This window comes from Salvia splendens, chromosome 8 (genome assembly GCF_004379255.2).
Source record: "Salvia splendens isolate huo1 chromosome 8, SspV2, whole genome shotgun sequence".
NCBI lineage: Eukaryota > Viridiplantae > Streptophyta > Magnoliopsida > Lamiales > Lamiaceae > Salvia > Salvia splendens.
In genome coordinates this window covers 4,323,284-4,347,794 of record NC_056039.1, presented here as the reverse complement: position 1 = coordinate 4,347,794, position 24,511 = coordinate 4,323,284, and the positions used below count along the sequence as shown (strand labels likewise).

General features: G+C 36.6%; 2 protein-coding genes across 5 annotated transcripts; both read right to left on the bottom strand.

Moving 5' to 3' along the window:
- On the bottom strand, nt 1-4,128 carry LOC121745203 (beta-galactosidase 5-like). 2 transcript variants are annotated; one of them, XM_042139008.1, is made up of 18 exons: nt 3,867-4,128; nt 3,707-3,802; nt 3,517-3,629; nt 3,343-3,409; nt 3,182-3,274; nt 2,943-3,086; nt 2,741-2,829; nt 2,552-2,657; nt 2,219-2,306; nt 2,022-2,140; nt 1,748-1,912; nt 1,454-1,632; nt 1,255-1,364; nt 1,060-1,169; nt 840-950; nt 642-755; nt 302-504; nt 1-208 (listed from the first exon to the last, which is right to left on the bottom strand). In XM_042139008.1, exons 1-18 carry the CDS (start codon nt 4,026-4,028, stop codon nt 91-93), a joined length of 2,187 nt encoding a protein of 728 aa, XP_041994942.1. In that variant the 5' UTR covers nt 4,029-4,128; the 3' UTR covers nt 1-90. The 2 variants fall into 2 exon arrangements, with proteins under 2 accessions (XP_041994942.1, XP_041994943.1); XM_042139009.1 differs by having other exon boundaries at nt 3,916-4,042.
- Nucleotides 4,129-17,030: 12,902 nt separating this feature from the next.
- On the bottom strand, nt 17,031-24,482 carry LOC121745079 (RNA-binding protein 28-like). Of its 3 annotated transcripts, none has more exons than XM_042138852.1 (18): nt 24,248-24,482; nt 24,029-24,089; nt 23,880-23,916; nt 23,653-23,792; nt 23,246-23,476; nt 22,921-22,999; nt 22,691-22,824; nt 22,171-22,310; nt 21,381-21,431; nt 21,181-21,263; nt 21,029-21,083; nt 20,468-20,582; nt 19,724-20,204; nt 19,434-19,647; nt 19,216-19,286; nt 18,253-18,421; nt 18,023-18,152; nt 17,031-17,897 (listed from the first exon to the last, which is right to left on the bottom strand). In XM_042138852.1, the coding sequence occupies exons 1-18, from the start codon at nt 24,344-24,346 to the stop codon at nt 17,209-17,211; spliced, it is 2,979 nt and encodes a 992-aa protein (XP_041994786.1). In that variant the 5' UTR covers nt 24,347-24,482; the 3' UTR covers nt 17,031-17,208. The 3 variants fall into 3 exon arrangements, with proteins under 3 accessions (XP_041994786.1, XP_041994787.1, XP_041994788.1); XM_042138853.1 differs by having other exon boundaries at nt 23,662-23,792; XM_042138854.1 differs by having other exon boundaries at nt 23,246-23,416; nt 23,662-23,792.
- Between the last annotated feature and the right edge of the window lie 29 nt (nt 24,483-24,511).

The following is a 24,511-nucleotide window of genomic DNA, read 5'->3' as shown; positions in this document are numbered from 1 at the left end:
TGCCGAACTGATACTCTGTCTTGGGCTTTACTGCTGTTGGGCTTGTTTAGTACGTACTCTATCACTATCCATCTAATTAAGTCATATATTCTATACATAAGCAAGTGATCTTTTAACAAGGGAAATCTTGGAAGCATCACCACCAATTTCCTCAAAAACAATCAACAAATTTTGGGTGGGCTTCAGCCATGACCTTGGAACATGGTACCTATACAAACAACCATCATATTTATAAATAAAATCCTAGGTCCTTTTACTTAATTAAACAATAAATGTATGCTTTCAAAATGATTTCACATACCATCTTTGTGTTGGCTTCCCACATCCATCTTGGCACTTTCCTTGTCGATACGTTCCTTCGTACCTACAACCGCTACATTGCCCCTTCGCATAGATTGTCCAGTATCTTCCGAGGCTCTGCCCGTTGATCCACACTTGCCCCTTCCCCATGCTACTCATGTCCAAAGCCAACGGCTCGTTCCCATTTGGTGCGTTGAAGTAAGCCTTTTAAACAAGAAGAGTACTCTTATAAGGCCCTTTAAAAGGGAAGATGATTTCAATTCTAATATGGTGTCAAAGTAAAGCAAAGTCGACGTGGATTTGTTTAGTACACATTGTTATAGCTGGTCCTAACGTGTTACCTTGTACCACGTTAGTGGTTGTTGCCTGTTTGCTGCGAGAGATGCTTTCATCCAATCAACAGATGATATTTTACTTGGCGAATACAAGTTTATGGCTTCTCCTTTCATTCCAACCTGAAAAGCAAAAAAGGCATATGTCTCTCATTTAAAGTTTGTGCATGATTTAAATTACAAGCACGAGTAAAGTAAAATACGAACCTTGTAAGACCATTTTTGTCGTGACAAGTCCCGTGTACCATGGTCTAGCCCGTGTAAGGTAACAGGTCCGAGGACTCCAGTGTTCCATGTTTCAAAACGGTGGCCTATGTTCTTGATATGGGAAAGAAACAATCGTGTCAGTGTAACGAAACCAGAACCTGTAGCAAGTGAAGATATAATGTCTTTCATGCATTTAGAAGTAAGGATCGAGAAAACAAACCGGTAACCCCACGTTCACACTAAGCAGCGCGACGCTGTTTACTCCAGCGTGGAAATCGACAGATTTCGAGAAAGTGAATTTTTTGTTTTCTTGAGTTCCAAAGGCTGATCCTGCAATAAGGGAACATGTCATCTCACGTTAGATATCGTATTTCTTGTAATAAACAACAAAAAAAGATCGAGTAAGTATTATCACCTAAGAATTTTCCGTTTACAAAAACATGCAAAGCATGGCCTGCAGAATTCACTGAGAGAACTGGACCCTGCCCTCTGCGTAGAAAAGATTCGCTCGGGCTTATCTGGACACTGCACGGAGTAATTGGCCGTATGAGTTTGATGGGGTTCTTGCTAACATCTCTAGGAGAAAAGGGAGAGAATTGTGTGTATTTATTTACCTGGTCGTATACCATAGATAGTCACTAGCATCTCTAGTGACATTCAATTGCTCCAAAAGACCAAAAACTGTAATTCTTGCATCGCTATCGCTGGAGGATATGTCCTCGTTGAATGATTCCCACGAGAGCATCGGGACGTTTGTAGGCAACATTTGTGGCAAAGATTTTTTTGATCTCATCTACATGGTGCAAAATATGTTTGTGAGATGAAGTGGAAGTAACCTCAAAGGTCTAAACATAAGAGAGATATATGTCATTTTTAGCAAAAACCGAAAGGTTGATGGTGCGACTTACAGTGCCAGTGTTGAACGCAACTGTCCTGCAATCGGGGAGTATGCTGATCGACCAAGGGGGCAGATCATAGTGCATTTTGTTGAATGTCACCCTTGCACTTGTGTCCCAGTGGTAATTCGATAAAAATGCTGCACAACGGCCTGACTTTGTACTAAATACGTGCGCCTAGAGAAAGAATCGTCGAGCCATTTGATTTCAAGAAGGCATAAAAGTACAAAAGTACGCTCCAGATGCTTACAAGTCTTTTGCAGATTAAATGAGAAATACGACACACCTGTTCGTAGTTTCCCAAATTCGTTACTTTAGGATCAGCGTCGACCAAAGCATGCCCGCATAGCTTTATGGCCATGTGAAGTTCCTTTAAATGGTTGTATTTGGGCTGTCTAGGTAAGCCTACAAATAAGACAGTAAAACATCAGTACAAAATATCAGAAAAAGGTCGAACCTGGTGCTTTAGTAGCCTTCTATTACCGTATTCATCAATTGGAGCATCGTAATCATAGCTGGTTGTAATGAACGGACCTCCGGCTGTTCTTCCAAAGTTTGTTCCTCCATGGTACTGGTTACACAAGGTTTTTAAACACACACGAAATCGATGCACTATCTTTATACACAATACAATTATAATCTGTGTGGCTAGTTTTTAGCCCAAAACTTTGCATTCTTCAAAGAAAGAAATGCTAAAATGAGGCAACTTCAATTCAATTGCAAGAATGGCTCTCGTGAATCGTTTAGCTTACTTACTAGTCGTGATGAATGATGTGAATAGTAAGAATTAAAACTGCATAGTACTTATTCAGTTACCATGTAGTAGTTTATGAAGGAGCCTCCTTTCTGGATGAACCTAGCTACAGCGAACGCCAGATCTTCAACAGGGCGATGGTGAATCGGCCCACCAAATTCTTCAAACCTTGAGATAACAAAAACAATGATAAGAATCATCATACAGAATTCTCAGTCAAGAATTGAAAGGGAGTGGTGTAACAAATGTACCAGCCGGTCCATGCCTCAGTCCACATAGTTGGTTTGTAAGGTTTGTTTGGGGAGAAATAGTCGCAATAAAAACCATTGCACGTGTTAATCTGTCGATAAATGTTATGAAACATCACCAACCACACAACTGCAATGCCACCACACCTTGCAAGTCTGAATGATCAATGTGCAAGAAAGCAATAGGGATATAACAATGTGTTACCACTGGATCCGGGGCGTCGTCTTCCTTACACATGACCCAAGGCACTCCAGTGTCTAAGCCAACAGCCATCTTTGCGGCCCAAGACATGTAAGAATGGCCAGCACCACCAAAATTCTTGCTTTCCAAACCATATTCATTTTCAATCTACATTGCAATTAGCACACTTCAGTCCAGGCGATTCGAATTGCAAATTCGGAGTATTTGAAGAGTTGCAAACAAAATCAAGTTCATAAACATGCCTGTGAGAGAATGATTGGGCCACCTTGAGACTGAAACAACCTCTCAGCTTTCATCATTCCAACAATTTTCTCAGTAAATTTTTGCATAGCATTCTGCAAAATTAGACATTTAGAAACTCGATTGCTTCACATCTAACCTAGTTTAAGCACATCAATCTCACCTTGAAAGGTTGATTGTCAGTTCTGAAAGTAATGCCAGGAACATACTTCAACCAAACAGGGAAGCCTCTGCCACCAAAAAACACACACCACACAATGAACATAACCACTACAAGTCTACAACTACAAACACTTTCACCATTTAATTCATGAGAAAAAAAGATAAACAAACAAACCCAAAATTCCACTCTGCACAAACATAAGGCCCAATGCGAAGATGAAGATACATCCCTGCTTTTTGGACCAACTTCACAAACCGAACTAAATCATTCCTCCCTTCAAAATTGTACTAACAAACAAGAAAACAGACGACAATAAGGGAAACATGACATAATGCAAAGAGATATTAAAGCACAAGAGTCTCACATTTCCGGGAGAAGGTTCGTGGAGATTCCAAAACACATACGTGTCAATAGCATCCAAACCTCCATCTTTAGCCTTCTGAATCAGCCCTTCCCACATCTGCATTGTGAAGAGTTTCAGCTTTAGCACTCAAAGAAAAAGGTGAATGTTAATTTCTTCTTACATCAGGGGAGCTTCTTGGGTAGTGAATGGAGCCGGAGAAGAGGATTTGCCTTCTGCCATTGATGACGAGGCCTCTCCTGTCGTAGGTGACGGAGCAGCGGGCGATCTGTGCAAACGAATTCAGCAGCAGAAGCAGCAAAAAATATTTGGTAACGGCTGCCATTTTTTGTTTTCTTGTTTTTGGAGATTTACTGACACAGGCTTTCAAGAGCCATAAAACAAATTTTGGGACAGCTTTAAAGAGGAGTGAGTTATTGTTATAACAATCCGTAAATTATGTCTATCTCTCTCTTCATTCACAACACACAACACAAGTCTCTGCATTCACGTCAAGATCACGATAGATGGGACCTTGATTCTTGCTTTTTCTTGATATGCTATATGCACTTTGTTTGATAGTTATTATGCATGATAAAAAAATATTAAATATATTGGTGGAGAAAATAAATAGTTTGTTGGATTTTCTCACAATTTATAACATATAGTACATTAGTACTTAATAAAAAAAGTTATGTATGGATCAGTTTCACTAAATTGGAGGAGTTTAAGAAAATATAAGGTAAAGACAAAGAGATTATGATTTCGATGGATTAGACAGCTGTGCATTTAGGTATTTGTGTCTGCAAAAGGGCGTTCTCATTCTTTAATTTGATTATGAGAAGATTAACGCTTTCTTTGGACTCGATTCTCCATTTGTAAAAGCAAAAGGGAATGCTTTAATGATTGCTATTAGAGTATTTCTTTAGATTTTCCCTCCAAATATTTATTTTTTTTCATGAATTTTATATTAAGCGAACCTAAAAAAATGGATTTCCTTTATCAAAGTAACAGTCACTTAAGTTAAATGTACATTTACTGTGAATTAAATGTAATACATTGCTCTTTTATATACACTACTTAAAGAATTACTACTAATATCATTAATTTAAATTATTTCAAATTAAAATTGATTTATTTATTTTCTCCGTAACTTCAAATAAGTCCATCAAATACTCCTATGTTTTTTCTCATATATGAGAATGCGTGCATAAAATGTTACTTATATAAATATTTCAATATTGTGGAGTAGAGAGTTACTCGACTAAATCAATAATAGACCATGCTAATATTATATCTTCAACCACTTTATTTATTGCTTAATCAAGAAGTCCAAAATTAAGATAATAACTAGTTTTATGAGTGTTCATTTTCAAAGTACATGACAGCTAAAGCTACTTTTTTCCTAAGAAAAAAATCCAACAAGGGTCATTATATTGTTTAGCATTTTAAGATCTAGATTAGATGAGGAGATTATAATAAGAGGGCAATTAAAATAACATTATTATCTGTCGGTGATCAATTTCCATTTGATTGATGAATAAAATGCGACATGGACTAATATGATAAGCGGTGAAGAAACTTTGCTATCTTTATTAATCATCGATTGATTAGAATAATAATGATAGGTCCCTTCCCACTCCAACACCCACCCACCCCATCCTCACATAGCTATATTGTCTTAATTTATTTTGAAGGACAAATGCTAGTTGGTATTGAATCTATTCATCATCCATGTTCTTGTCATATAAATAATAGAGCTATCAAATTATTTTAGTTGTCGAGTGTTAGTTGTAACCAATTTTAATAATCGTCAAGATCCCAATAATTAATTTCACCAAAGTTCCCGCGACAAATAAATTTACAAATTATAAATAAAATATTAATTTCAATTTCACACTATATGCATGGGCGGATCTAAATCCGGAGTATGTATTAAAAAATCCTTATTTTTATGGCCTTTATAAAAAATTAACTCAGTCCAAAGTAAGTTTTTAAATATTTTGACATATACAAAATTTAATGCACGTGAGTATTAACTCTCTATCAAATTTTAATTCCGTTCTGATTGTATGCAAATGAGCATAAAATGGAAATTAATTTACTCGAAATTAGGAGAAATCTGGAAAATAGAAAAGGTAATTGATGGAGTACTATTTAATTACTTATTTATAATTTATAAATGAAGCATTGCATGAGGCAGGCATAGTCCCGCGATAATTTCATAGATACAAAATAAAATAGGAATCCATCCATATTGATTGTTTTATATAATAAATGAAGTGAATCGATAGATGCATGTGTCTCACTGAATAAATATTTATCAGTTGCGAAATAAAATGGTTAAATACGATTAATTAGGCCCTCACATTATGGGTTGGAAACCCTAGCAAGACAAATGGTCCATTTAGCTGGAGAATATAGATAGGATCAACGTAAGAGAGAGTTGTCATTTTGTCCATAATGTCGGTTACGTTATTGTGATACTAACAACTATGAATTGTGGTCATATTTTTTTTTATTGGAATGTTTCATTACAATTAAGTTATTTCTTCTTTTCATAGAAAATACTAACAACCGTGAATCCATGACCGGTGGTCATATTTTTTTAGAATGTTTCATTACAGTTAAGTTTTTTTTTTTTAAAAATACAAAGTATTTAGACTTTCTTATTTTATTATTACTTCACTTAATTTATTAGTATATATTTACTTTTTAATCGTAATATCCAAAAAATGTTAACATTAATAAGACTAAGTATTGTAGTAGTAATATTATCCTCCACTGCACTATAGCTCCTAATTAAATACTCTCTCATTTCCGTCATAAGCGAGTCACTTCTTTTAGCATAAGATTTAAGAAATTGATATTTAAAGAGTTAAAATGGAGAAGGGAAAGTATGAGAAAAAGGAAAAATAGATGAGTGGAAAAAAATAAAATAGGTGGGGAAATAACGTAAGAGAGAGGATTTTTTGTTTAAAATTGAAATGACTCAATTATGATGGGACATCCTAAAAAGGAAAGTGACTCTCTTATGGTGGGACAGAGGGAGTAATAATATTCTACTACTCCACCATTTTGTCCCTTTAATGTTTGGTTTACTAGATAAAATAGTAGCAAAATATAATCTAAGATTAAGTTGTGAGATTATTTAGTAGGAGGAGGTTGATAATGACTAATTATACATGACTATCCATCTAGAATTAAGTCATGAGATTCAATCTCATGAACCAAAGATAATACAAATTTAATCATGAAATATAATCTTACAAATCGAACATCTCAAAAGAGTCATTTTTCGTTTTGATCTATCCAATAAATTAGTCTTTTCTGTTTTATTTTTATAATTATTTCTAATACAATTAAGATAAATTATTAAACAACACTGCTAATGATAAGAATATGAAAAACTCTAAGGGGACACGTGGCATAAAGTTAGTATTCACACATTCTAAGTAACCACTCCTTGGCATTCATCAAACCCACCTCCATCATTCATTGTTGTTGTAACCCTACCGAAAAAGCCAAATGGGATAACAGGATAAGCATCACAACTATTATTCCATATATATATATAGAGAGAGAGAGATAGACATGTAAATTTTGCAGTCCCACCACGACACTGCAAAAGTAGAGCAACACAAAGAAAAGAGGGGATGTAGCTAGATTGCTTGCTACAAGAGAAGAGAAAATGAGTGGTGGTTATAATTGGATTTTATATTAAATGATCTTCTCATGATCAAGAAAACGTGAAGGGGAGGAATAATTGAGTACTTGCTACTACTCTATCTATCTCAAGCATAGACAAAAGGAAATTCTTGCCACCACAAATCTCCAACTCACTCTCTTGTGCCAAATTGCATTCAATTTTCTACTTTAAGCTTTTAAAAATCAGCACTCCTTTTTTTTGCTTATTTTTTATTAGCACATAAAGGCGTGCAATGCATGGCTTAATTTTTACTGTACTGAATGTATTTAATAGTGCTCTCTCCGTCCATGAAAAATGTCTCATTTTGTATTTGGAATATCTACGTTTTAAAGTCTCATTTGTTTTTTTTTCATTTTAAGTAGGTGGACCTTATCGTTCAACTAATTCATTATAATCATATTCTATTATAAAACCAATATAGTCCATAAAAATGGGATTCACATTTCACTAACCTATTTTTCCATTTTACTTCACGAAGTCAAACAATTTATTAAAGCTCGTGTCGAGTCACAATGAAACTATAAAGAGCAGACATAGGAAGTATTCGTAACGTGTATAAAAAGAGAAATGATGCCACTAAAGCATAGTTTCAAGAAAACATAGGGGTAGAACATCTTGTAAGAATTGTACTATCTTCAAAATTAATTTCATTTTACTCTCAATTGTCAATGGAATCGAGCTCTGATTTTTATGAAAACTGCAAATTTAAAAATATTGATAATTTTTTAAATGTATAGAATAAAATAAATAAATTTAAACGTGTATTAAATGAAAGTGATGCTCAGGCATGATTCTTATACTAATGTACTCCCTCCGTACCATCATAAGGGAAACACTTTGATAGACTCTTGATCTATCGGACTAGAGTACCAACGATCTGTAGTGAGATGAAGAACAAGATAAACCTTAGTTGGGGTGCTAGGGGGCGATTTACGCCGGAACCAAGAATGAGAATAAGTAATTAACTTTATTTCTCAATGAATAAAAGAGTACATAGACGTCTAATTTATAGAATACTAACTAGACTCAATAAAGATAAAGATTGCATAAAAATAGCTAAAGCATCTTTATGTGTCAAGGTAGAATTCAGACAATCATATGTCGAATTCCATCTATGAGACACATCCATAGTAAAATTCGTGTACCTGACATTCTTTTGATGGCAATATTTCTTCCATGCTTTGCCAATAGCTGGCTTTTGATGGATTAATCTAACTGCATTTCTAATAGGAGAGACATGCTTTTGCCATAATTCAAGCGCATCCTGTACACATAAATTTAAAATATGGCAAATACATCTTTGATGAAAATACTTACCTCCAATTACCGGTGTACAAGCCGCAATCAAATCGGCAATACTTGCGGTGTTGGCAGTTGCATTATCAAAACCAATAGAAAATATCTTGTTGCATAACTGAAACTCATTCAACACTTGTATAATCAAAGAAGCAATTTCGGGTGCAGTGTGTGGACTTTCAAATTCTCTAAAACCAATTAAACGCTTGTTCAAAGTCCAACTGTTGTCCACAAAGTGAACCGTAATACCCATGTATGAATGACGGTTAAAACAATCCGTCCAAACATCTGAGCAAATGTTCACCCTGTGGCCCATGTTAACTAAATAACGTGATAATTCTACCTTTTTCTCCAAGCACTGCCGAACGGTAGATCGTTGCACGGTCATTCGACCTATTCTTTTGATTGCTACATTCAACCCACTTTGCATAGTAACCTCAAAACTTTTGTCATCAAAAACATTAAAGGGCATATGCTTCATAGCCGCCCATCTAGTCATTGTATCATCAAAATTCTTTTTATCATATTTAAATAGAGGCGCACCTGACGAACCCGAGCCGGCGGGTTGGAAGTTTAGTTGGCTTTGGGTAGAGGCAGTGCCGCATTCTACCGGATGCTTTGCCACTAAATGGCGACGGAGGGTGCCATATCCACCACCGGCGGACCATTTGTACACTTTATCGCAATAGTTGCAGTAAACATGAAAGTCCGAAGTCTCTTCTTGAGAGTTCGGATCGTGAGAACTTGGAATCACCACCGCCACCTTCTTGTAGTGTTTGATAAAAATGTCCGATTTCAAAGCTTTTGCCGTGTTAGTGGGTGCAGGGAGAGGCATCTCCTCATTTCCGCCGGTGCTAGAAGGAATACGAGAATGCGATCTATCCTCGTTGTTGTCCGAGTCCGACGATATAGTAACGTCGAACTCCTCATCTTGTTGGGAACGACCTCCCCTACCCTCACCTTGTTGCATTTCAGCAAGTAGCATGGCGGTCCTATGATCTTCTTCCATCTACAAATATTATGTAAGTAGAAGTTAAAAGTATGAACGCAAAAAAAAAAATTAATGAAATTTTGTGCATGTGAATTGGAAAACAAATTTTTCATTACTTACTTGCATGCGTTCGGCTGCCAATCGGGAAACCTCTTCCATAACATAGTCGTCGAGATTTTGAGGGACGCGTAGTGCTTTGATCTTGGGCTATTCCCTTGCCCCGATCACCACGTCCCGATCCACCACGAGAAGAAGACATATTGAATATATTGATAAATGAAAAGTAATATTGACTTGGAATGAAATATGTATAAAGTACAAAAGAAGTGGTAAATTATGAGCACAACAAATATAGTAGTGAGCAGAAAGTGTAGAATTAAACTTGCGCAATTAGAGAGAATGTGGAGAGAATAGAGAAATGGAGATTGAGAATGAAATCCTTGTTAACACAAGAATGGGGTAAGGAAATATGAAGGAGAAGTGGGGTATTTATAGGAGTAAAATTGGAAGAAATAAAAAAAAAGTTCAAATTTCAAATTTTCGGCCGAACCGCCGGTTTACCGCCTGAACCGGCGGTTCAACCACAAAACCGGCGGTTTTTCCACAAAACCGGCGGGTTGGTCCACGGTTTTCCGACACAAACCGCCGGTTTCTGACCTCACCTAGCCCCTACGCCTGAAAAGCTTCAGGAACCGGCGGAAACCGGTCGGAACCGCCGGTTCAAACCGGCGTTTTTCGTCCAAAACCGGCGGTTTTCGCCCAAAACCGGCGAACCGCCGGTTCATACCAATCCCTACTTTGAACCCCTACGAACCCCTTTGAACCCTATGCCGTTCGACCCTTTGAACCGGCGGTTCGAACCGGCGGTTTTGAACCGCCGGTTCAGGTTCAATATATTGCCGAACCTGAACCGGCCCTTCCGACCCTGCGACCCTTCTGCCGGTTCAACCCGCCGGTTCCGGGCCCGGTTCCGGTTCATGAACCGACGGTTCCGAACCGCCGGTTAACCGCCGGGCCGGGTCGGTTTGTGCATGCCTAAATGCAATCCTCTCTCTCCTCACTCCCTCCATTTGATAAAATACAAATATGCAATCACCCGATCAATATAAATTTATGATAAAATAGACAACATAATACTCCCTCCATTTGATAATACTCCCTCCGTCCCCCAATTTGAGTCACTCTTTTCCATTTTGGGCCGTCCCCCAATAAGAGTCACTCTTCCCACTTACCATTTTTGGACATCAAAATTACCCTTCATTACACCAAAAGTCAAAGGGGCCCCACATTTCACTACCTAACTCCATTTATTACACCACACATTCAAACTTTTCCTTAAAACTCGTGCCGAGTCAAAGAGTGACTCAAATTGGGGGACGGAGGGAGTAATGTCTTAATTTGATTTTCTTGCAGGTTTTAAAAAGTGTGAAAGTAAGCGGAAAAAATCAATGGAAGATCGATCTTATTTCTAGATATTAATCTCATAAAAAAATATGAATGAAATAAATTAATACTAGAATATATAATTTTTTTAGCAAAAATGATAAGTGAAGAAATAATATGAGGATCGAAATAATACCTCTCTCCTCTCTCATCTCTAGAGTAACTATAATAACTAACGAGAATGGAAGATAGAGGACAGAGAATATTCTGTCTGTTTGCTCTAGAATTGTAACTATAACAAATTTGGGGATAGGATCCCCTGCTGTGCTCAAATGCACAGCAGGGTGCTGTGCTTCTCACATACAATTAAAATAATAATTTATTTATTTATTTTATTTAATTTATTTAATTGATCAAACTAATATTCTGTTTCTAACATAAGGAATTTATGTTGAAGCAGAGGAATATATAAAATCATACTCATAGAAACACACTTAATGAAAATCGAGTTCCTTATATAAATCCCAAGAACATAGTAAAAAATGATTTAAGTATAAGCAAAATAAGTGTATCTTTGATTGACGAATGCAAAAGCTGTTAAAAGAATAAAAAATGGGTGCTTAATTTTATGCCAAAACGGCGTCGCATAATAGCACAGCATGCAATGCTGTGATTCCTCCCACAGCAGAGGATCTCTGCCCTCAAATTTGTCGGATAGGATCCCCTGCTGTGCTCAAATGCACAGCAGGGTGCTGTGCCTCTCCCATGTAAATAAAATAATCAAATAAATAAATTAAATAAAATAAATAAATAAATTATTATTTTAATTGTATGTGAGAAGCACAGCACCCTGCTGTGCATTTGAGCACAGCAGGGGATCCTATCCCGAGGAAGTGATCACTGATTGGGGTTTTGCAGGGATTTTGTTAATCGGAAGTACAATTGAAGTAATCTTATGGGGCAGAAGAAAATTACTGGTCGTGGTGAGTCAAAGAAGAAGTGGTTAGTGGTTGTTAATGATGATGGATACACTGAGTTATATGAGAAAACTGTTGTTCCGAAAGAGATGGGGAAGGAAGCTGGGGGTTCAGGTTTTGGGTTGCTAGAAAAAGATGATGAAGAAGAAGAATTAGGCTTGCCTGAAATTTCTCTTCTTTTTTTTCTGGGAAGGAGAAGCCTTCTAAGAGTAAAAAGAGTGGCTGCAATGTCTCTTCTGCGTTGGAATTGCTTGACAGAGAGGAAGAGGGTAGAGATAAAGATGATTATGTCGTTGTTAGTTCTGCTTTGCTTAAAGAAGAAAATGATGATGTTGCAAAGGTTGGGGGTGATTTGGGAGAGGGTGGTGTTGGTGATCAGGAGGAAGATATTTTTGAAGTTAAAATTTCAGGCAAAAAAAAGAAGAATGCTAATGATGTTACTGCAGCTGGAATTGGAATTGGTGATCCAACATCTGATATTGTTGAACAGGGTGGTCAACATGGTGGTGATTTTAAAGATAAAAAGCCAAACAGTGAAGATTTAGCTTCGAAAAACAAAAAGAAAAAGAAGGGTGGGAAAAATCAGCAAGAGGAAGAAGAGGACCAGGACAAGATCCTGGCTGAGCTTGGTGTTGGACCTTTTGCTGCAGCTTCTCCAGAGGAGAAGTTACGGAACCAACCTGCCGAACAAGAGGAGGGGCCTGTGGAGACTAACATCGAAGAGAAAGCATCTTCTGCTCCTGCAATGGAAGAAAAACCAGAAGAAACAAAAACCGAGACGACAAATCGTAGTAAGAGAGTGCCAAAGCATATCAGGGAGATACTGGAGAGACTTTGTCAACTAAAGGAGGCTGAAGAGAGGATAAAACGAGAAGAAGAAGAAGAAGCTACTCCAGAAAAAACAAGAAGGAAAGCTTCTTAGGTGGAAGCAGAAAGAAGAGGCTAGAAGGTTGGAGGCAATGAGGAAGCAATTACTAGCTAATGCAAAATTGGAAGTACCCTGATAGGATGCGGGATCCTGTCGAGAATGTCGAGCACACGTAACAATGAGTTTATGCATTAAAAGCAAGAAAAATCAACCCTAACGTGAGGCTAGGGTTTCGAGAGCACCAAGATAAGAAAACGTGTGTTTATTACTTTAATTCTCAATGAAAATAATGCTAAACATACCACTGATCTATAGAATCTAGAATGACTAAATAACTAAAAGATACGAGAGATAAAGATATTGATATACACCAAACCCTTGACTTAGAATAAGAAATATCTTGTGATGATATCTTCAGATTTGGTGAGATGTGGTTCTCGGGCTTTTGACGTCTCTTGCTGAGATGGGCTCTACTCGACATCTGGGCTGCATGGGAATGATTGGGCTGGCAGTCGTGAAGCCACAGTATCGAGCTGTTGGGCCTCGGCTGGAGCAGCTGTGACGTGAGTGTGAATTGAGTCCCTCTTGCTGGGTTGGTGCTTCCGGAATGGGTGTTGAGGTCCCTATCACACTTTTTTTCTACATTTGTTTTAGAAAAATGATAGTGGTAAATATTTCAAGTGGAGGGAGAATAATATAGAGAACATTTATTTTTAAAAAATGATAGTAATAAATAGTTTAAGTGAAGAGAGAATAATATATGGGAATAGTACTAGGGATGATATAGCATATTTATTTTAAGACATTCCCTTATTATCTAGTTATCCTTTGTAATTGAACTACGGAGTATAAAAAATGCCACCTCTATTGCTTCCCGATAAATATATAAAAGCAATATCCAATAGAGCCCAAATATGTTTTAGTGGGGGCCCAAATCAAAGCCCACAGTAAAATGTATAACTATTAGTAGTAGTTTAAAAGATTTCATGCATGTAGTACAAAATCTATTTAACTATACACGACCGGGTCATGAAGTCATGAGATGCTATACTTAATGCAAATAAATCAAAGAGATCGATGAAAGTGAAAAAAAGAAGGAAAAAACATTATGAAGATGTAAAACCATATGAATTCTACTTGCTTTTTTATTATTCTTAAAATGACAATGATAAATCATATGGAACCTAAATGTTAGGATATCCGCTGACAATTTTTATACGACACAAAATTCAACATTAACACAAGCTTGAGTCAAGCCTTATCGAGTTAACTCATTACTAGCTCGATAATTTCAGATCAAATTCAGGCAATTCATTAAAAAATAATATAAAATTTTCATTATTTTCTTTTTGTTTTAAAAAATTGTACGAAGTATATTTTAGTTTTATTATATAGGTTTATGTGAATTAGGTTTTAATACTAGTATAAACCGGATTTAAAAGTATGATTTCAATCGCGTGCAGATTTTACAACCCAAATTTTAATATGATATTAATGGTTTTGTGTCGTGTGCGGGTTTGAATATTACATTCATGTTCAGTTAAGAGTTTCCTTAACCGGTCAGATTCAAGTTACACCTTAATGGATTGATCAGATTCAAGGTAATTTAAAAACGTATACATAAAAAATATAAATTGATGGTTTAATTACCTCAAATTGGTTGTACCTCACAGCCAAATGCATTATTGTCTCCCCATCCTCGTTAATAGCATGCACAAGCTCTTTTCCAACTTCTCCCAACGTACAAGTGTTGTGACATCACCTTTTGATGCTGCCTCGTAGAGTTTTCTTTCTACTAGTACTTCACTCACCATTCGGTTTTCTTTCTTTCTTTTCTCTTTTCTCTTTTCTCTTTTCTCTTTTCTCTCTAGTTTCTGCTTTTCTTCTTCTTATTCACAAATACTCCCCCCGTCCAGCAATTGGAGTCCCATTTCTCCATGGCACGGGTTTTAAGAAAGTTGTTGGAGTGTGTAATAAATGGTGTATGATTGTGGAATTTGGGACCGTGTTAAATTTTGGCTTTCAAAAATTCGAAATTTGCTGCCAATTCAATTGCATTAAATATGCTTTCAAAATTCAATTCAATTGCATTAAATATGCTTCCAAAATTCGAAATTTGCTGCTAAAAATATGCATCCAACAATTCAATTGCATTAAATATGCTTCCAAAATTCGAAATTTGCATCCAACAATTCAATTCACAACTGGATCATTTTCAAATATGCCAAAAATATGCATTTTCAAAAAATGAATCATTTGAATCATTTTCAAATGAATCAAATTGCTGAATCAAGCAAATGAATCAGCAATTTCTGCTTCTCCTGATACTCCTCTTTCCGCCACCTCTCCCTCAAATTCAATTGATGTTTGTACCTTTTGCAAAGGTACAAGTTCAAGCTACAAACTCTTTTCTCTGTTTTCTCATCTTCAAATAAAATCATCCTCTACATATAAAAAGTTCAAGTTCACGCTTAACAATACGTGAAAGCTTTCAATTCAATTCACAACTGGAAAAATCCAATACCCCAGACTTATCAGCAAATTAAAAATTGAGGGAAATGAAGAATCCAAAAACTTATCAGCAAATTAAAACATGAAAATGAAGAATTAAACACGAAAATGAAGAATTTATTCACAAAAATGAAGAATTAAACACGAAAATTAAACCCCAAACAAAATGAAGAATTAAACACGAAAATTAAACCCCAAACAAAATGAAGAATCCAAAAAAATCGGACAAAATCCAAATCAAAATTTATGAGCAATCAAAATCAAAATCGAAAATGACTCACAAAAATTGAACCCAAAACTTCTTCAATTTCAACTCCAAAACCAACAAATCAAACAAAAAACAGAAGAAGAAGACGATTTGGAGGAGGAAGAGGAGGCGGCGTGGATTAGGGTTCCACAGAGAGCAGCGATTGGGAGAGGAGGAGGAGGGCGGCAATCGAGAGTGAGGGTGAGAGAATGAGGGAGACCTGAGAGTGAGGGTGAAGTTGGGTGGGGGGTGTTTTTTTTATGGCAATTGTGTAAATTAGTAAGAAGGGGAGGGTAATTAAATTTTCCAAATATGGCAAGTAGAACCGGGACTCCTATTCCCGGACGTCCCAAAATGGAAAAACGGGACTCCTATTGCTGGACGGAGGGAGTAGTAATTTATATACACATCCAAATGACTTCGTTTTACAAGGTTGACCCACAAGTAAGTTCTACCTTATTTCCTCACCACTTCGCAATATGTTAAAATTAATCTATTAAAAATAATTCACCGCCAAATATTGATGTTCTTTTACTAAAGCTCTTTATTGACTTTCCTACTAAAGTCCATGTAATACTTTACTCTTGGAGACTTGGACCTACATATTGATGTCATTCACCACTATTGACACCCAATATCCAGTACTATAATATTTTTGGTTGTATATTCCTTTTCATACTAATCTTATCTTATAAGTGGAATACTGAATAAAATAGCAGACTGATGTTATTACTCGGAAGATTAGTGTGAAATTCGTGACTAGAGTGTTAAGTAGGACCAAGGAAATTAAGCATAAATTTCTCTGTTAGTAACTCTGTCAACATCTAATTACTACCATACAAGCCGTGGAAATGACGTACACAATTTTTAATTTTTATATGTTGAGCGTTTAAATGCAACCTACAGAAAACACTTAGGAGTACGTGTTAAGTTATTCGTTTCCAATGTTTGATCAAATTATGAATATCAGTTCGATGTAGGAACAATTATCATTATATAGTTTAATTGGAGAATTCTAAAAAATCTCTAACTGAACATTGTCCATCTAATTGAGAATAGTTTTGACATTTTTTCAATCATTCCAATGAGATTTTGCTTAAATATGTTGGTTACGCTAAGTGCAAAGGCTACATCTGGCAGTAATACTAGATCGTATGGCCAACGATTATGATATTTTCAACGATACAATAACATGTCTTGAAGGAAGAATTTTATTTCATATAATTCTCCACATTGAGAAACAAGGATGTATTAAAGAACTAGACGATCTATTTGGTCTATCTTGAAAGAGCCTTATACAAAGGATGCATTAGCTTCACCTAGATCTTTTACTAAAAAAAAAAACTAGACTTTCACGAGCATCCCATAATCAAATACTGTGCTGCTTCAGAATCCACTAATCACTATGCATTTAAAATTGTCTAATGCAACAAATACATTCAGTGGAGTTTTGTTTCTTTTCTTTTCATGTTACAACAAAGTGTGTATTCGGATCAAAATTTCAAGGAAACAAGCATACAGCTAAAAATAGGTAAACACCGAAGTTATGACTGAAACCATCTTTTAAGGCTCTTAGTGCCTTGCTTTTTGCCATCAGACTGGGAAGAACTGCTTCCAGTGAATTTGGACCTGTACTGTTCAATCAGCTTGTCCAGTTTATCCGTTACATCGCGGCCCACTGGGTCACTTCTTTTCCTGCGTTTCCTGTTCCGCTCACCACCATCACCTTCCGTTGATTGTTCGAATTGCTCACGAGGCATTCTTTTTCTTGGCATCCCGACATCTCTTCCTTCTTTCTTAGTCACTGTATTGCTTTGTATAGGCTCCTGACCACCAGCCTCTCTACCTTTCCTCTGACCAGAAACGTTCATGTTGGAGTTGGACTTGTTCTCAGGCGGAGGAACTCTGCTCTTTGAAACTTTTCTAGGACCTTTCTGCCATTTCTTGCCGCCTTCCTCAGCGACCATTCCTTCGGTGCTTTTGTTCGCCAGTTCCCCTCTTTTGTTATCGTAAGTCCTCACTGAGGTATCTCCGTCTCTAAACTTGCGTATTCTTGGGATCGAGTTTCCAATGGAACCCCCTCTGCCTAAATTATTATTTTGCCCAAAATTCCCTCTAGCATCGTGTGGACCCTGCAGTTGCTGTGCTTGCATCTTTTCTGCCCGAAGTTTCAGCTTCTGCACATTATCTAGTGCAAACTCCACAATGGGGCGATGTTCAGGTCCGAAGATTTCTATAAGCCATCAAGAATGCTGCATTAGTTTTATTGAGACAAATTGCGAAAGTACTGGTAATAGATATTATCGTGGTACTCATCTAAAACCATAGTTGAGTATTGTAATTGATAGAGAGACTGACCAGGGTTATTATTGAGAACTCTCAGGGCCACGAGTGCATGTTGATGCTCTGTGAACTCTAAGAAAGCCACTCCACGTGGGCGACTTTTTTCACCTTCTTTTCGGACTTTTGAATCCTTCAAGATCTTTATCTTTACTTGCAGAAACAATTCAATAAACAAGTTAATGTCAAAATTAAACAAATCAAGTGTGTCAACAATAACTGCATTAGCTACTAATAACGGCTCCAACCTGTCGAATTACAGGCTTTTGCTTTGTTGCACGAGAAATTACTGCATTCAAAAAAAGCTTTTTCAGATCTCTTTCATTCTTAGTCTTTGGCACATTGTATACAATAAGCCTTGTGTCTGATACACGGAAGTTTGGAGATTGAAGCTTAGACATCTTATCTTCGTGCAACCTACAATATGAGACAGCAGGATCATCATATATGAAAACAAAAAAAAACAACTACCACTACACATGATAGCTCTATCATGTCCATCGTAGTAAAACTAAGGAAAGAAAAATAACTCAAGATAGGAACATTTTTTTTTCCGAAATCAATACAGCTAAGTATGAATAATATGACAAACATCAAGCACATTAAAAAATGTGCTTATTATAGAAGATGCATAACCAATTCTATCAGAGATACTAATCTTTGATATACATCGGATCTTATTCACTTAGTAGATGTTTTTTCACTCTTTAATAGCCTAACAGGCTTCAGGCATATAAGAAGCAACCTTCAAGTCTGGAAGGTAACAATTATAACAATAGTCGTGGATCAGAGAACTTTATTTAATTAAGAGTAAAGGTCAACTTTGGTCTTAAACATATGATCAAAATACGAATTTGGTCCAAAACATTCACTTTTTAAAAAACAGGTCCATAACAAATGAAAATGTCGACGAAGAAGTCCTTTTTCTGACAGTTCTGTCAAAAATCTAACGGTCAATGCTAATTGGACAGTGGCATGACCGTTAGTTTTTAGACAGAACCGTAAAAAAAAGACCATTCCAACAAGGATTTCATTTGTTATGGACATGTTTTTCAAAAAGTGAATGTTTTGGACCAAATTCGTATTTTGGACATATGTTTTGGACCAAAATTGACCTTGACTATTTAATTTATGCACTTTTCATGTAATCATACAAATTCCATGTTTTCAAATTCTGGTCTGAACATATTTATAGAAGAGCAACCACTTACTTCTTCCTTTTTGTTATATCACTTGCTGAAACTCCTTCTGCAGCAGGCATTCCTTCCATTATATAACCCTCCTGTCGAGAATTGACCAAATGTAAATATGGGTGTTATTATTACACTTCAGCATATGAGAACTATATATGCCTTGTTATGTTCTATATAAACATTCAAATGTTAATAAGAAGACTACTGATAGGAAAGTAGAAGAATCTGGAGACAACCTTAGCAAGGTATACATTGCGGTGGTCACCATCCTCCTTCTTTGCCTTGTCCAGTGCCTTATCATTAGCTGTTTTTTTGTCTAGAGCCTTCAGCACTTTCACTGGACGGCCTTTGATTAAGATCCCCAGACCAGCTACTGTGTTGGCTGCTGATAAAGCAGCACCAACTGCATCTGTTGTTGTAAACTTGAGAAATCCAGTTCCTCTTGGGCGTCTGCAGAGAGGATAAGTTCACATAAACCTTGATTATATCTAAATAATAAATATAAAATAAAATGCAGAATCCTTACTTTGTTACTGGATGAAGAACCAACATAAAAGTCTCCACTCCACCAAATGCAGAAAAACGTTGTTTCACTTCCTCAACGGTGATATCAAAGGGAAGATTGCTAATGAAAATTGTTCGCTGCAACTCTTCTTCCCCTTGAGGGTTTGTTATTTTAGGTTTTTCTTCACTAACACTAGTGGTGGTGGCAACCTGGGTGCCCGATACATCAGATGACTTACTTTCAACTGGCATGGGTTTATCAATGTTTCCTTTAGACAGCTCTGAATCATCACCACCAGCAACATTTCCAGAAGCTGACGAAATAATGTTCTGAAGTACACTTTTTGTTATCTCTGCCTCTTCTTCAAAATTAATTTCACTTTTATTCACATTGTCAAAGGAATCAGACTCATCAGCAGAATTATCACCATCCAGTTCAGTTTTTCTAAATGGTTCTACTTCATTGTCGTCTGATTCACTACTGCTTCCATCATCTTCCTCCTCTGCAAAAAAATTAAATCTCACGATGAGTTTAACTAGTACCCAAGATAAGGCAACCAACTAAGTGATAAAAGTACGAAAAACTAAAAACAAGATGGTAAATTTATGCAGTGTGGCAGTGGCCATTGTGCACTACAAATAAACATATAGCCAAACCGACTGCATAAAATTACTAGCAGAATAAAGCACTGGGTAAATAAAAACTCATGGAGAGTGAGTGTTCAATTAAAAAAGAGATGAAAGTGAATAAAGCTATGTAGAATACCATCTCCTGTGGTGGCAGAAGTATTATTGCCAGATGCATAGATCTTTTTTGAAACAGCCCAATCAACAGCAACTGGTCTTTTACCAATTTTTTTCCCATTTAAGTTTTGAATGGCCTGCACGAGTAAAATCAAAGATGTAGCGTACTTATCATGTTCTGAAAAGCCTAGTGTTTACAGCAGAAATTTGGATGCCAGAAAGTATGCATGTTGTGTATAACACAGATTTAAAACTTTTCTACCCTTTCCCCAGATCCATATATGGCACACATGTTATCATATTATTTATGCATGTCTGACCCCAAGCACCAGACTATCTTTCCATTAAAACTTACAACAAATCCCTGGAGAATAATATCACCAGGCAACAACAACACAGGCTGCATGCATCAAGATATTAATACATTAGGTACATTATTCATCATACAAGCTGAACCTCATGTATTAGGCAAGTTTTATGTTCTCCATCACCAATTTTAACCTATCCTATTTCTTTATCTAGGCCAATTGACCACATATCTGAATAGGAAATTTCATATCAAGTTTCTTTCATTAAAACATACTTTTTCTGCATCTTGCTTTGATGTAAATTTAACAAATGCAAATCCTTTGGATGACCTGTAAAAGGAAAATAGAAGCAAAGAATAAGTAAAACAGTAAATGCAGGTCAAGAGCAGAATAGCTCAATCAAAGAGACAAATTTTCATAGGAATACCCAGTCCCTGGATTTTGTGGAATAACTACATCCCATACAAATCCTATAGTACCAAACATCTCTCTTATCTCAGCCACTTTAGCCTGCAAAGCAATAGTCAACAAGAATGACCAATTACCAAGAAAGATCCTCCAAAAGTGTAACAAATCAGTGATTATCAAAACATAGAAAAATAAAATATCTGAGTATATGACAAGAACCTTGAATGGAAGATTTCTCACAATAAGCTTCCACTTCTGAGTTTTAGAGCCCTGGCACAACACATTCAACATTCAAAATATTTTTTGGTCAAAAATCATGATAAGGCATTCAGAAGAAACAATATATGATGTCTAATAGGAATTGAAGGAATAAGTGGCAACCAGAATATAAATGTATAAGCTACAAAAGATGCCATCATAGTTTGGAATCTCAACCTAAATATGACCAGTAATGTTCAAAACCAGATTTGACCAAACCCATACAATAGAACGTTTACACAGCTTAAAGCGATTCAAGTATTACAAAGAACCAGAATACTAATATGCAATCTGGAGACCTACTTGTGTGTGACATTTAAGACTGTCAGAAAAAGTTCAGTAAAAAAGAACAATTTTACTGAAGAATTATGACACAGACCAACGTTGTGGTTGCCGGGTGCACCAATTTCCAAATTTTAATTAGCATATCTATTGAGGTGGAACCAAGAAGATTACCAATGGTGCCAAACTACATTGCGCTTTCCAAATTTATTTTTTATAGTTAAAACTTGTTAGCATAAAGTAGCCACGTAGAATATTCAGAGTTTAGAGACTCGTTAAAATCCAACCAATCAACCCTACAGCCAAAGACATGTCCTACACAACAAGAATGCAAAGTATAGAGACGCGGTAAAAAACCATACAAGAAGCGAAACGGGGTCCATATTAGTGCCTTTTTTATTCATGTACAAAATTGCCACACAATTTGCACATCAAATGGGAAAATCCTGAGAACAAAATGTATCGCTACCTCCCCACCAAGTTGGCGTGCCCAAACAGATCTCCCTTGTATCTCTTTCAGGTGTAGTGCTGCAACACACGCACGAGCTGATTTTACACTTGTATAAAGTACAGAGGAAGCATTCATTTTGCATCCATCTTGAGCTAACCCTGAAAATTTTGAAATAAACAAGTAGATATTACCACACCAATACCATATACAGGCACTCTAAGGCTAAAGAACATGAGAATTATAAGGTAGGATATGAAACAGCATTTACTGGTAACAATACATTCTATCTAATATTTATGAAACCGTGCTACAACCTAGTGTGCACTATTTTGTGGAAATTTTCTCAGATTTTTTAGAATTAATTGGTGCAGGTAGGAATCTTTAAAACTGCAACTCGTTTATATTATTCACACTACTATCAGTATCATTTGCTTGTAAAAACCAGAAAAGGATGAAACAGAGAGATCACTGAGAATCATATGCTTCGTGAATCATGATTGAATGTTGAGTAACAAAGTTTCTTCAGGTTTATTCTTACCATGGTGTTGAAGTTCTCCCTCTGGAAGTGGGTAAGTTACAGAGCATACAGTCCCAACCTCTCTTGCTATACGATGAACTTCCTCGGCCATATCGTTATGAAGGAGATTACCAAATATGACAGTCTTAGCAACCCTGTTTATCATTAATTTAAGTTAAAACCACAACAAATGAATCAATAAATTGAAACTAATTACAGTGATTAGTTCATAAATTATGCTTGAACTAAACCTTTGCTTTTCTGATACTTTTGCTTCGCCAGGGGCAGCAGTTGAAACATCCTTCCTTTTTCTTCTCTCCCCCACAGCACCTAACCATTACAAATTGATAGTGATGAAATTACAAATGGAGATATAATGTAAGGAAATGTGCTTGGTTTGGGGTTTTAGGAGATAGGGAATGGCAATGAAGTGTGGTAGTTTTTTGAGTCAGGTAATGAGTCATTTGCAACCGGGAATGCAACGTACCCCCTACAAGAGGGGTGTATGAAATACATTCACCATCCATCCCCTAAAGTTCTAAGCACTCCCTAAATCTGAGCAATCAGAAACCGAACCTTTTACTTTAATACTTGGAGTCTTTTCAGGTTTGTATGCAACTACAGTTGTAACAGCTTTGTCTGCCACTACAGTTGTAACAGCTTTGTCTGCAACTGCAGTTTCAACGGCTTTGCCTGCAACTGCGGTTTCAACGGCTTTGCCTGCAACTGCGGTTTCAACGGCTTCGTCTGCAACAGCAGTTTCAACATTTTTTTCATTCTTTGTTTGGCCAGCTTCCTCAGATTGGCCTAAAATAGTGAGAGAAAAACAATAGATTGAAAAATTTCCCTTACTCCTCCAAAATGATCACATATTCACCTGACAGGGAGAAGACAATAACTAGCACATCAACTCCAACTATAAATTTAGTTAAACTCTAGGTAACGTAATATTTTACATAACAGCATATTGTTCAATAACATACTCACAAGACCTTGATTCTCTTTAGCTCGGCGTTGCTCAAGTGGAGCACGATGTGTAGCTAGTTTAGCCACGATCTTTCGACCACCGAGAGTTGAACCATTTTTCAGCTCAACAGCACGATTAGCATCTTCAACAACAGCACTGTAATCAGATTATAAATCCAGTATATTAGCCACACCTTGTGCCAGTTCAGAAAAATGATCACTCCAAAAGCCAAAAGCGACTTACAATTGAACATAGCCAAATCCTCGGTGTTCATTTGACCCTAGCATACAAAAAAAGTGCAATGAGAAGCATAAACGTAGAAAGGAAAGAATTGTTTAAGCTAGCATAAACTATACAAGTATCAAATTCAAAAAACAGCTCAAGTAGCATACCCTTCTTCATAACCATAAAGCACCGTCGTATTGGTCCGACATCACTGAACGCTTCTTCCAACTAATGCCAATACGATAAGAGACAAGATTAATAGAAGAACTTACGATATTTGCTTCAGAAATACTAACAAATAGTACATGTGCATATTTACAACACATGTATAACAATTTTCACAGGAAACAAACACAAAAGCAAGAAATCAGTATGTGAGAAGCTACCTGAGCGTTAGTTAATGAAAACGGCAAATTCGCAACGAAAATGGTGGAAGGAGATTGCTGATTTTCGCCTCCGCCTTTCTTACTCTTGTTTTTTCCCATCGCCGCTTTTACTTGAAAAATAAATTAAACGATATGAGGAAGAAGTAGAAAAAAAACACAATTCGAAGCTGTCGCCGGCGGTTGAGACGCCGATTTCTGGTGGCGAGGTCTGTGATGAGGATTTATGAAGGGTTTTTTCCAGCGCTTATACCCGAATACGAAATG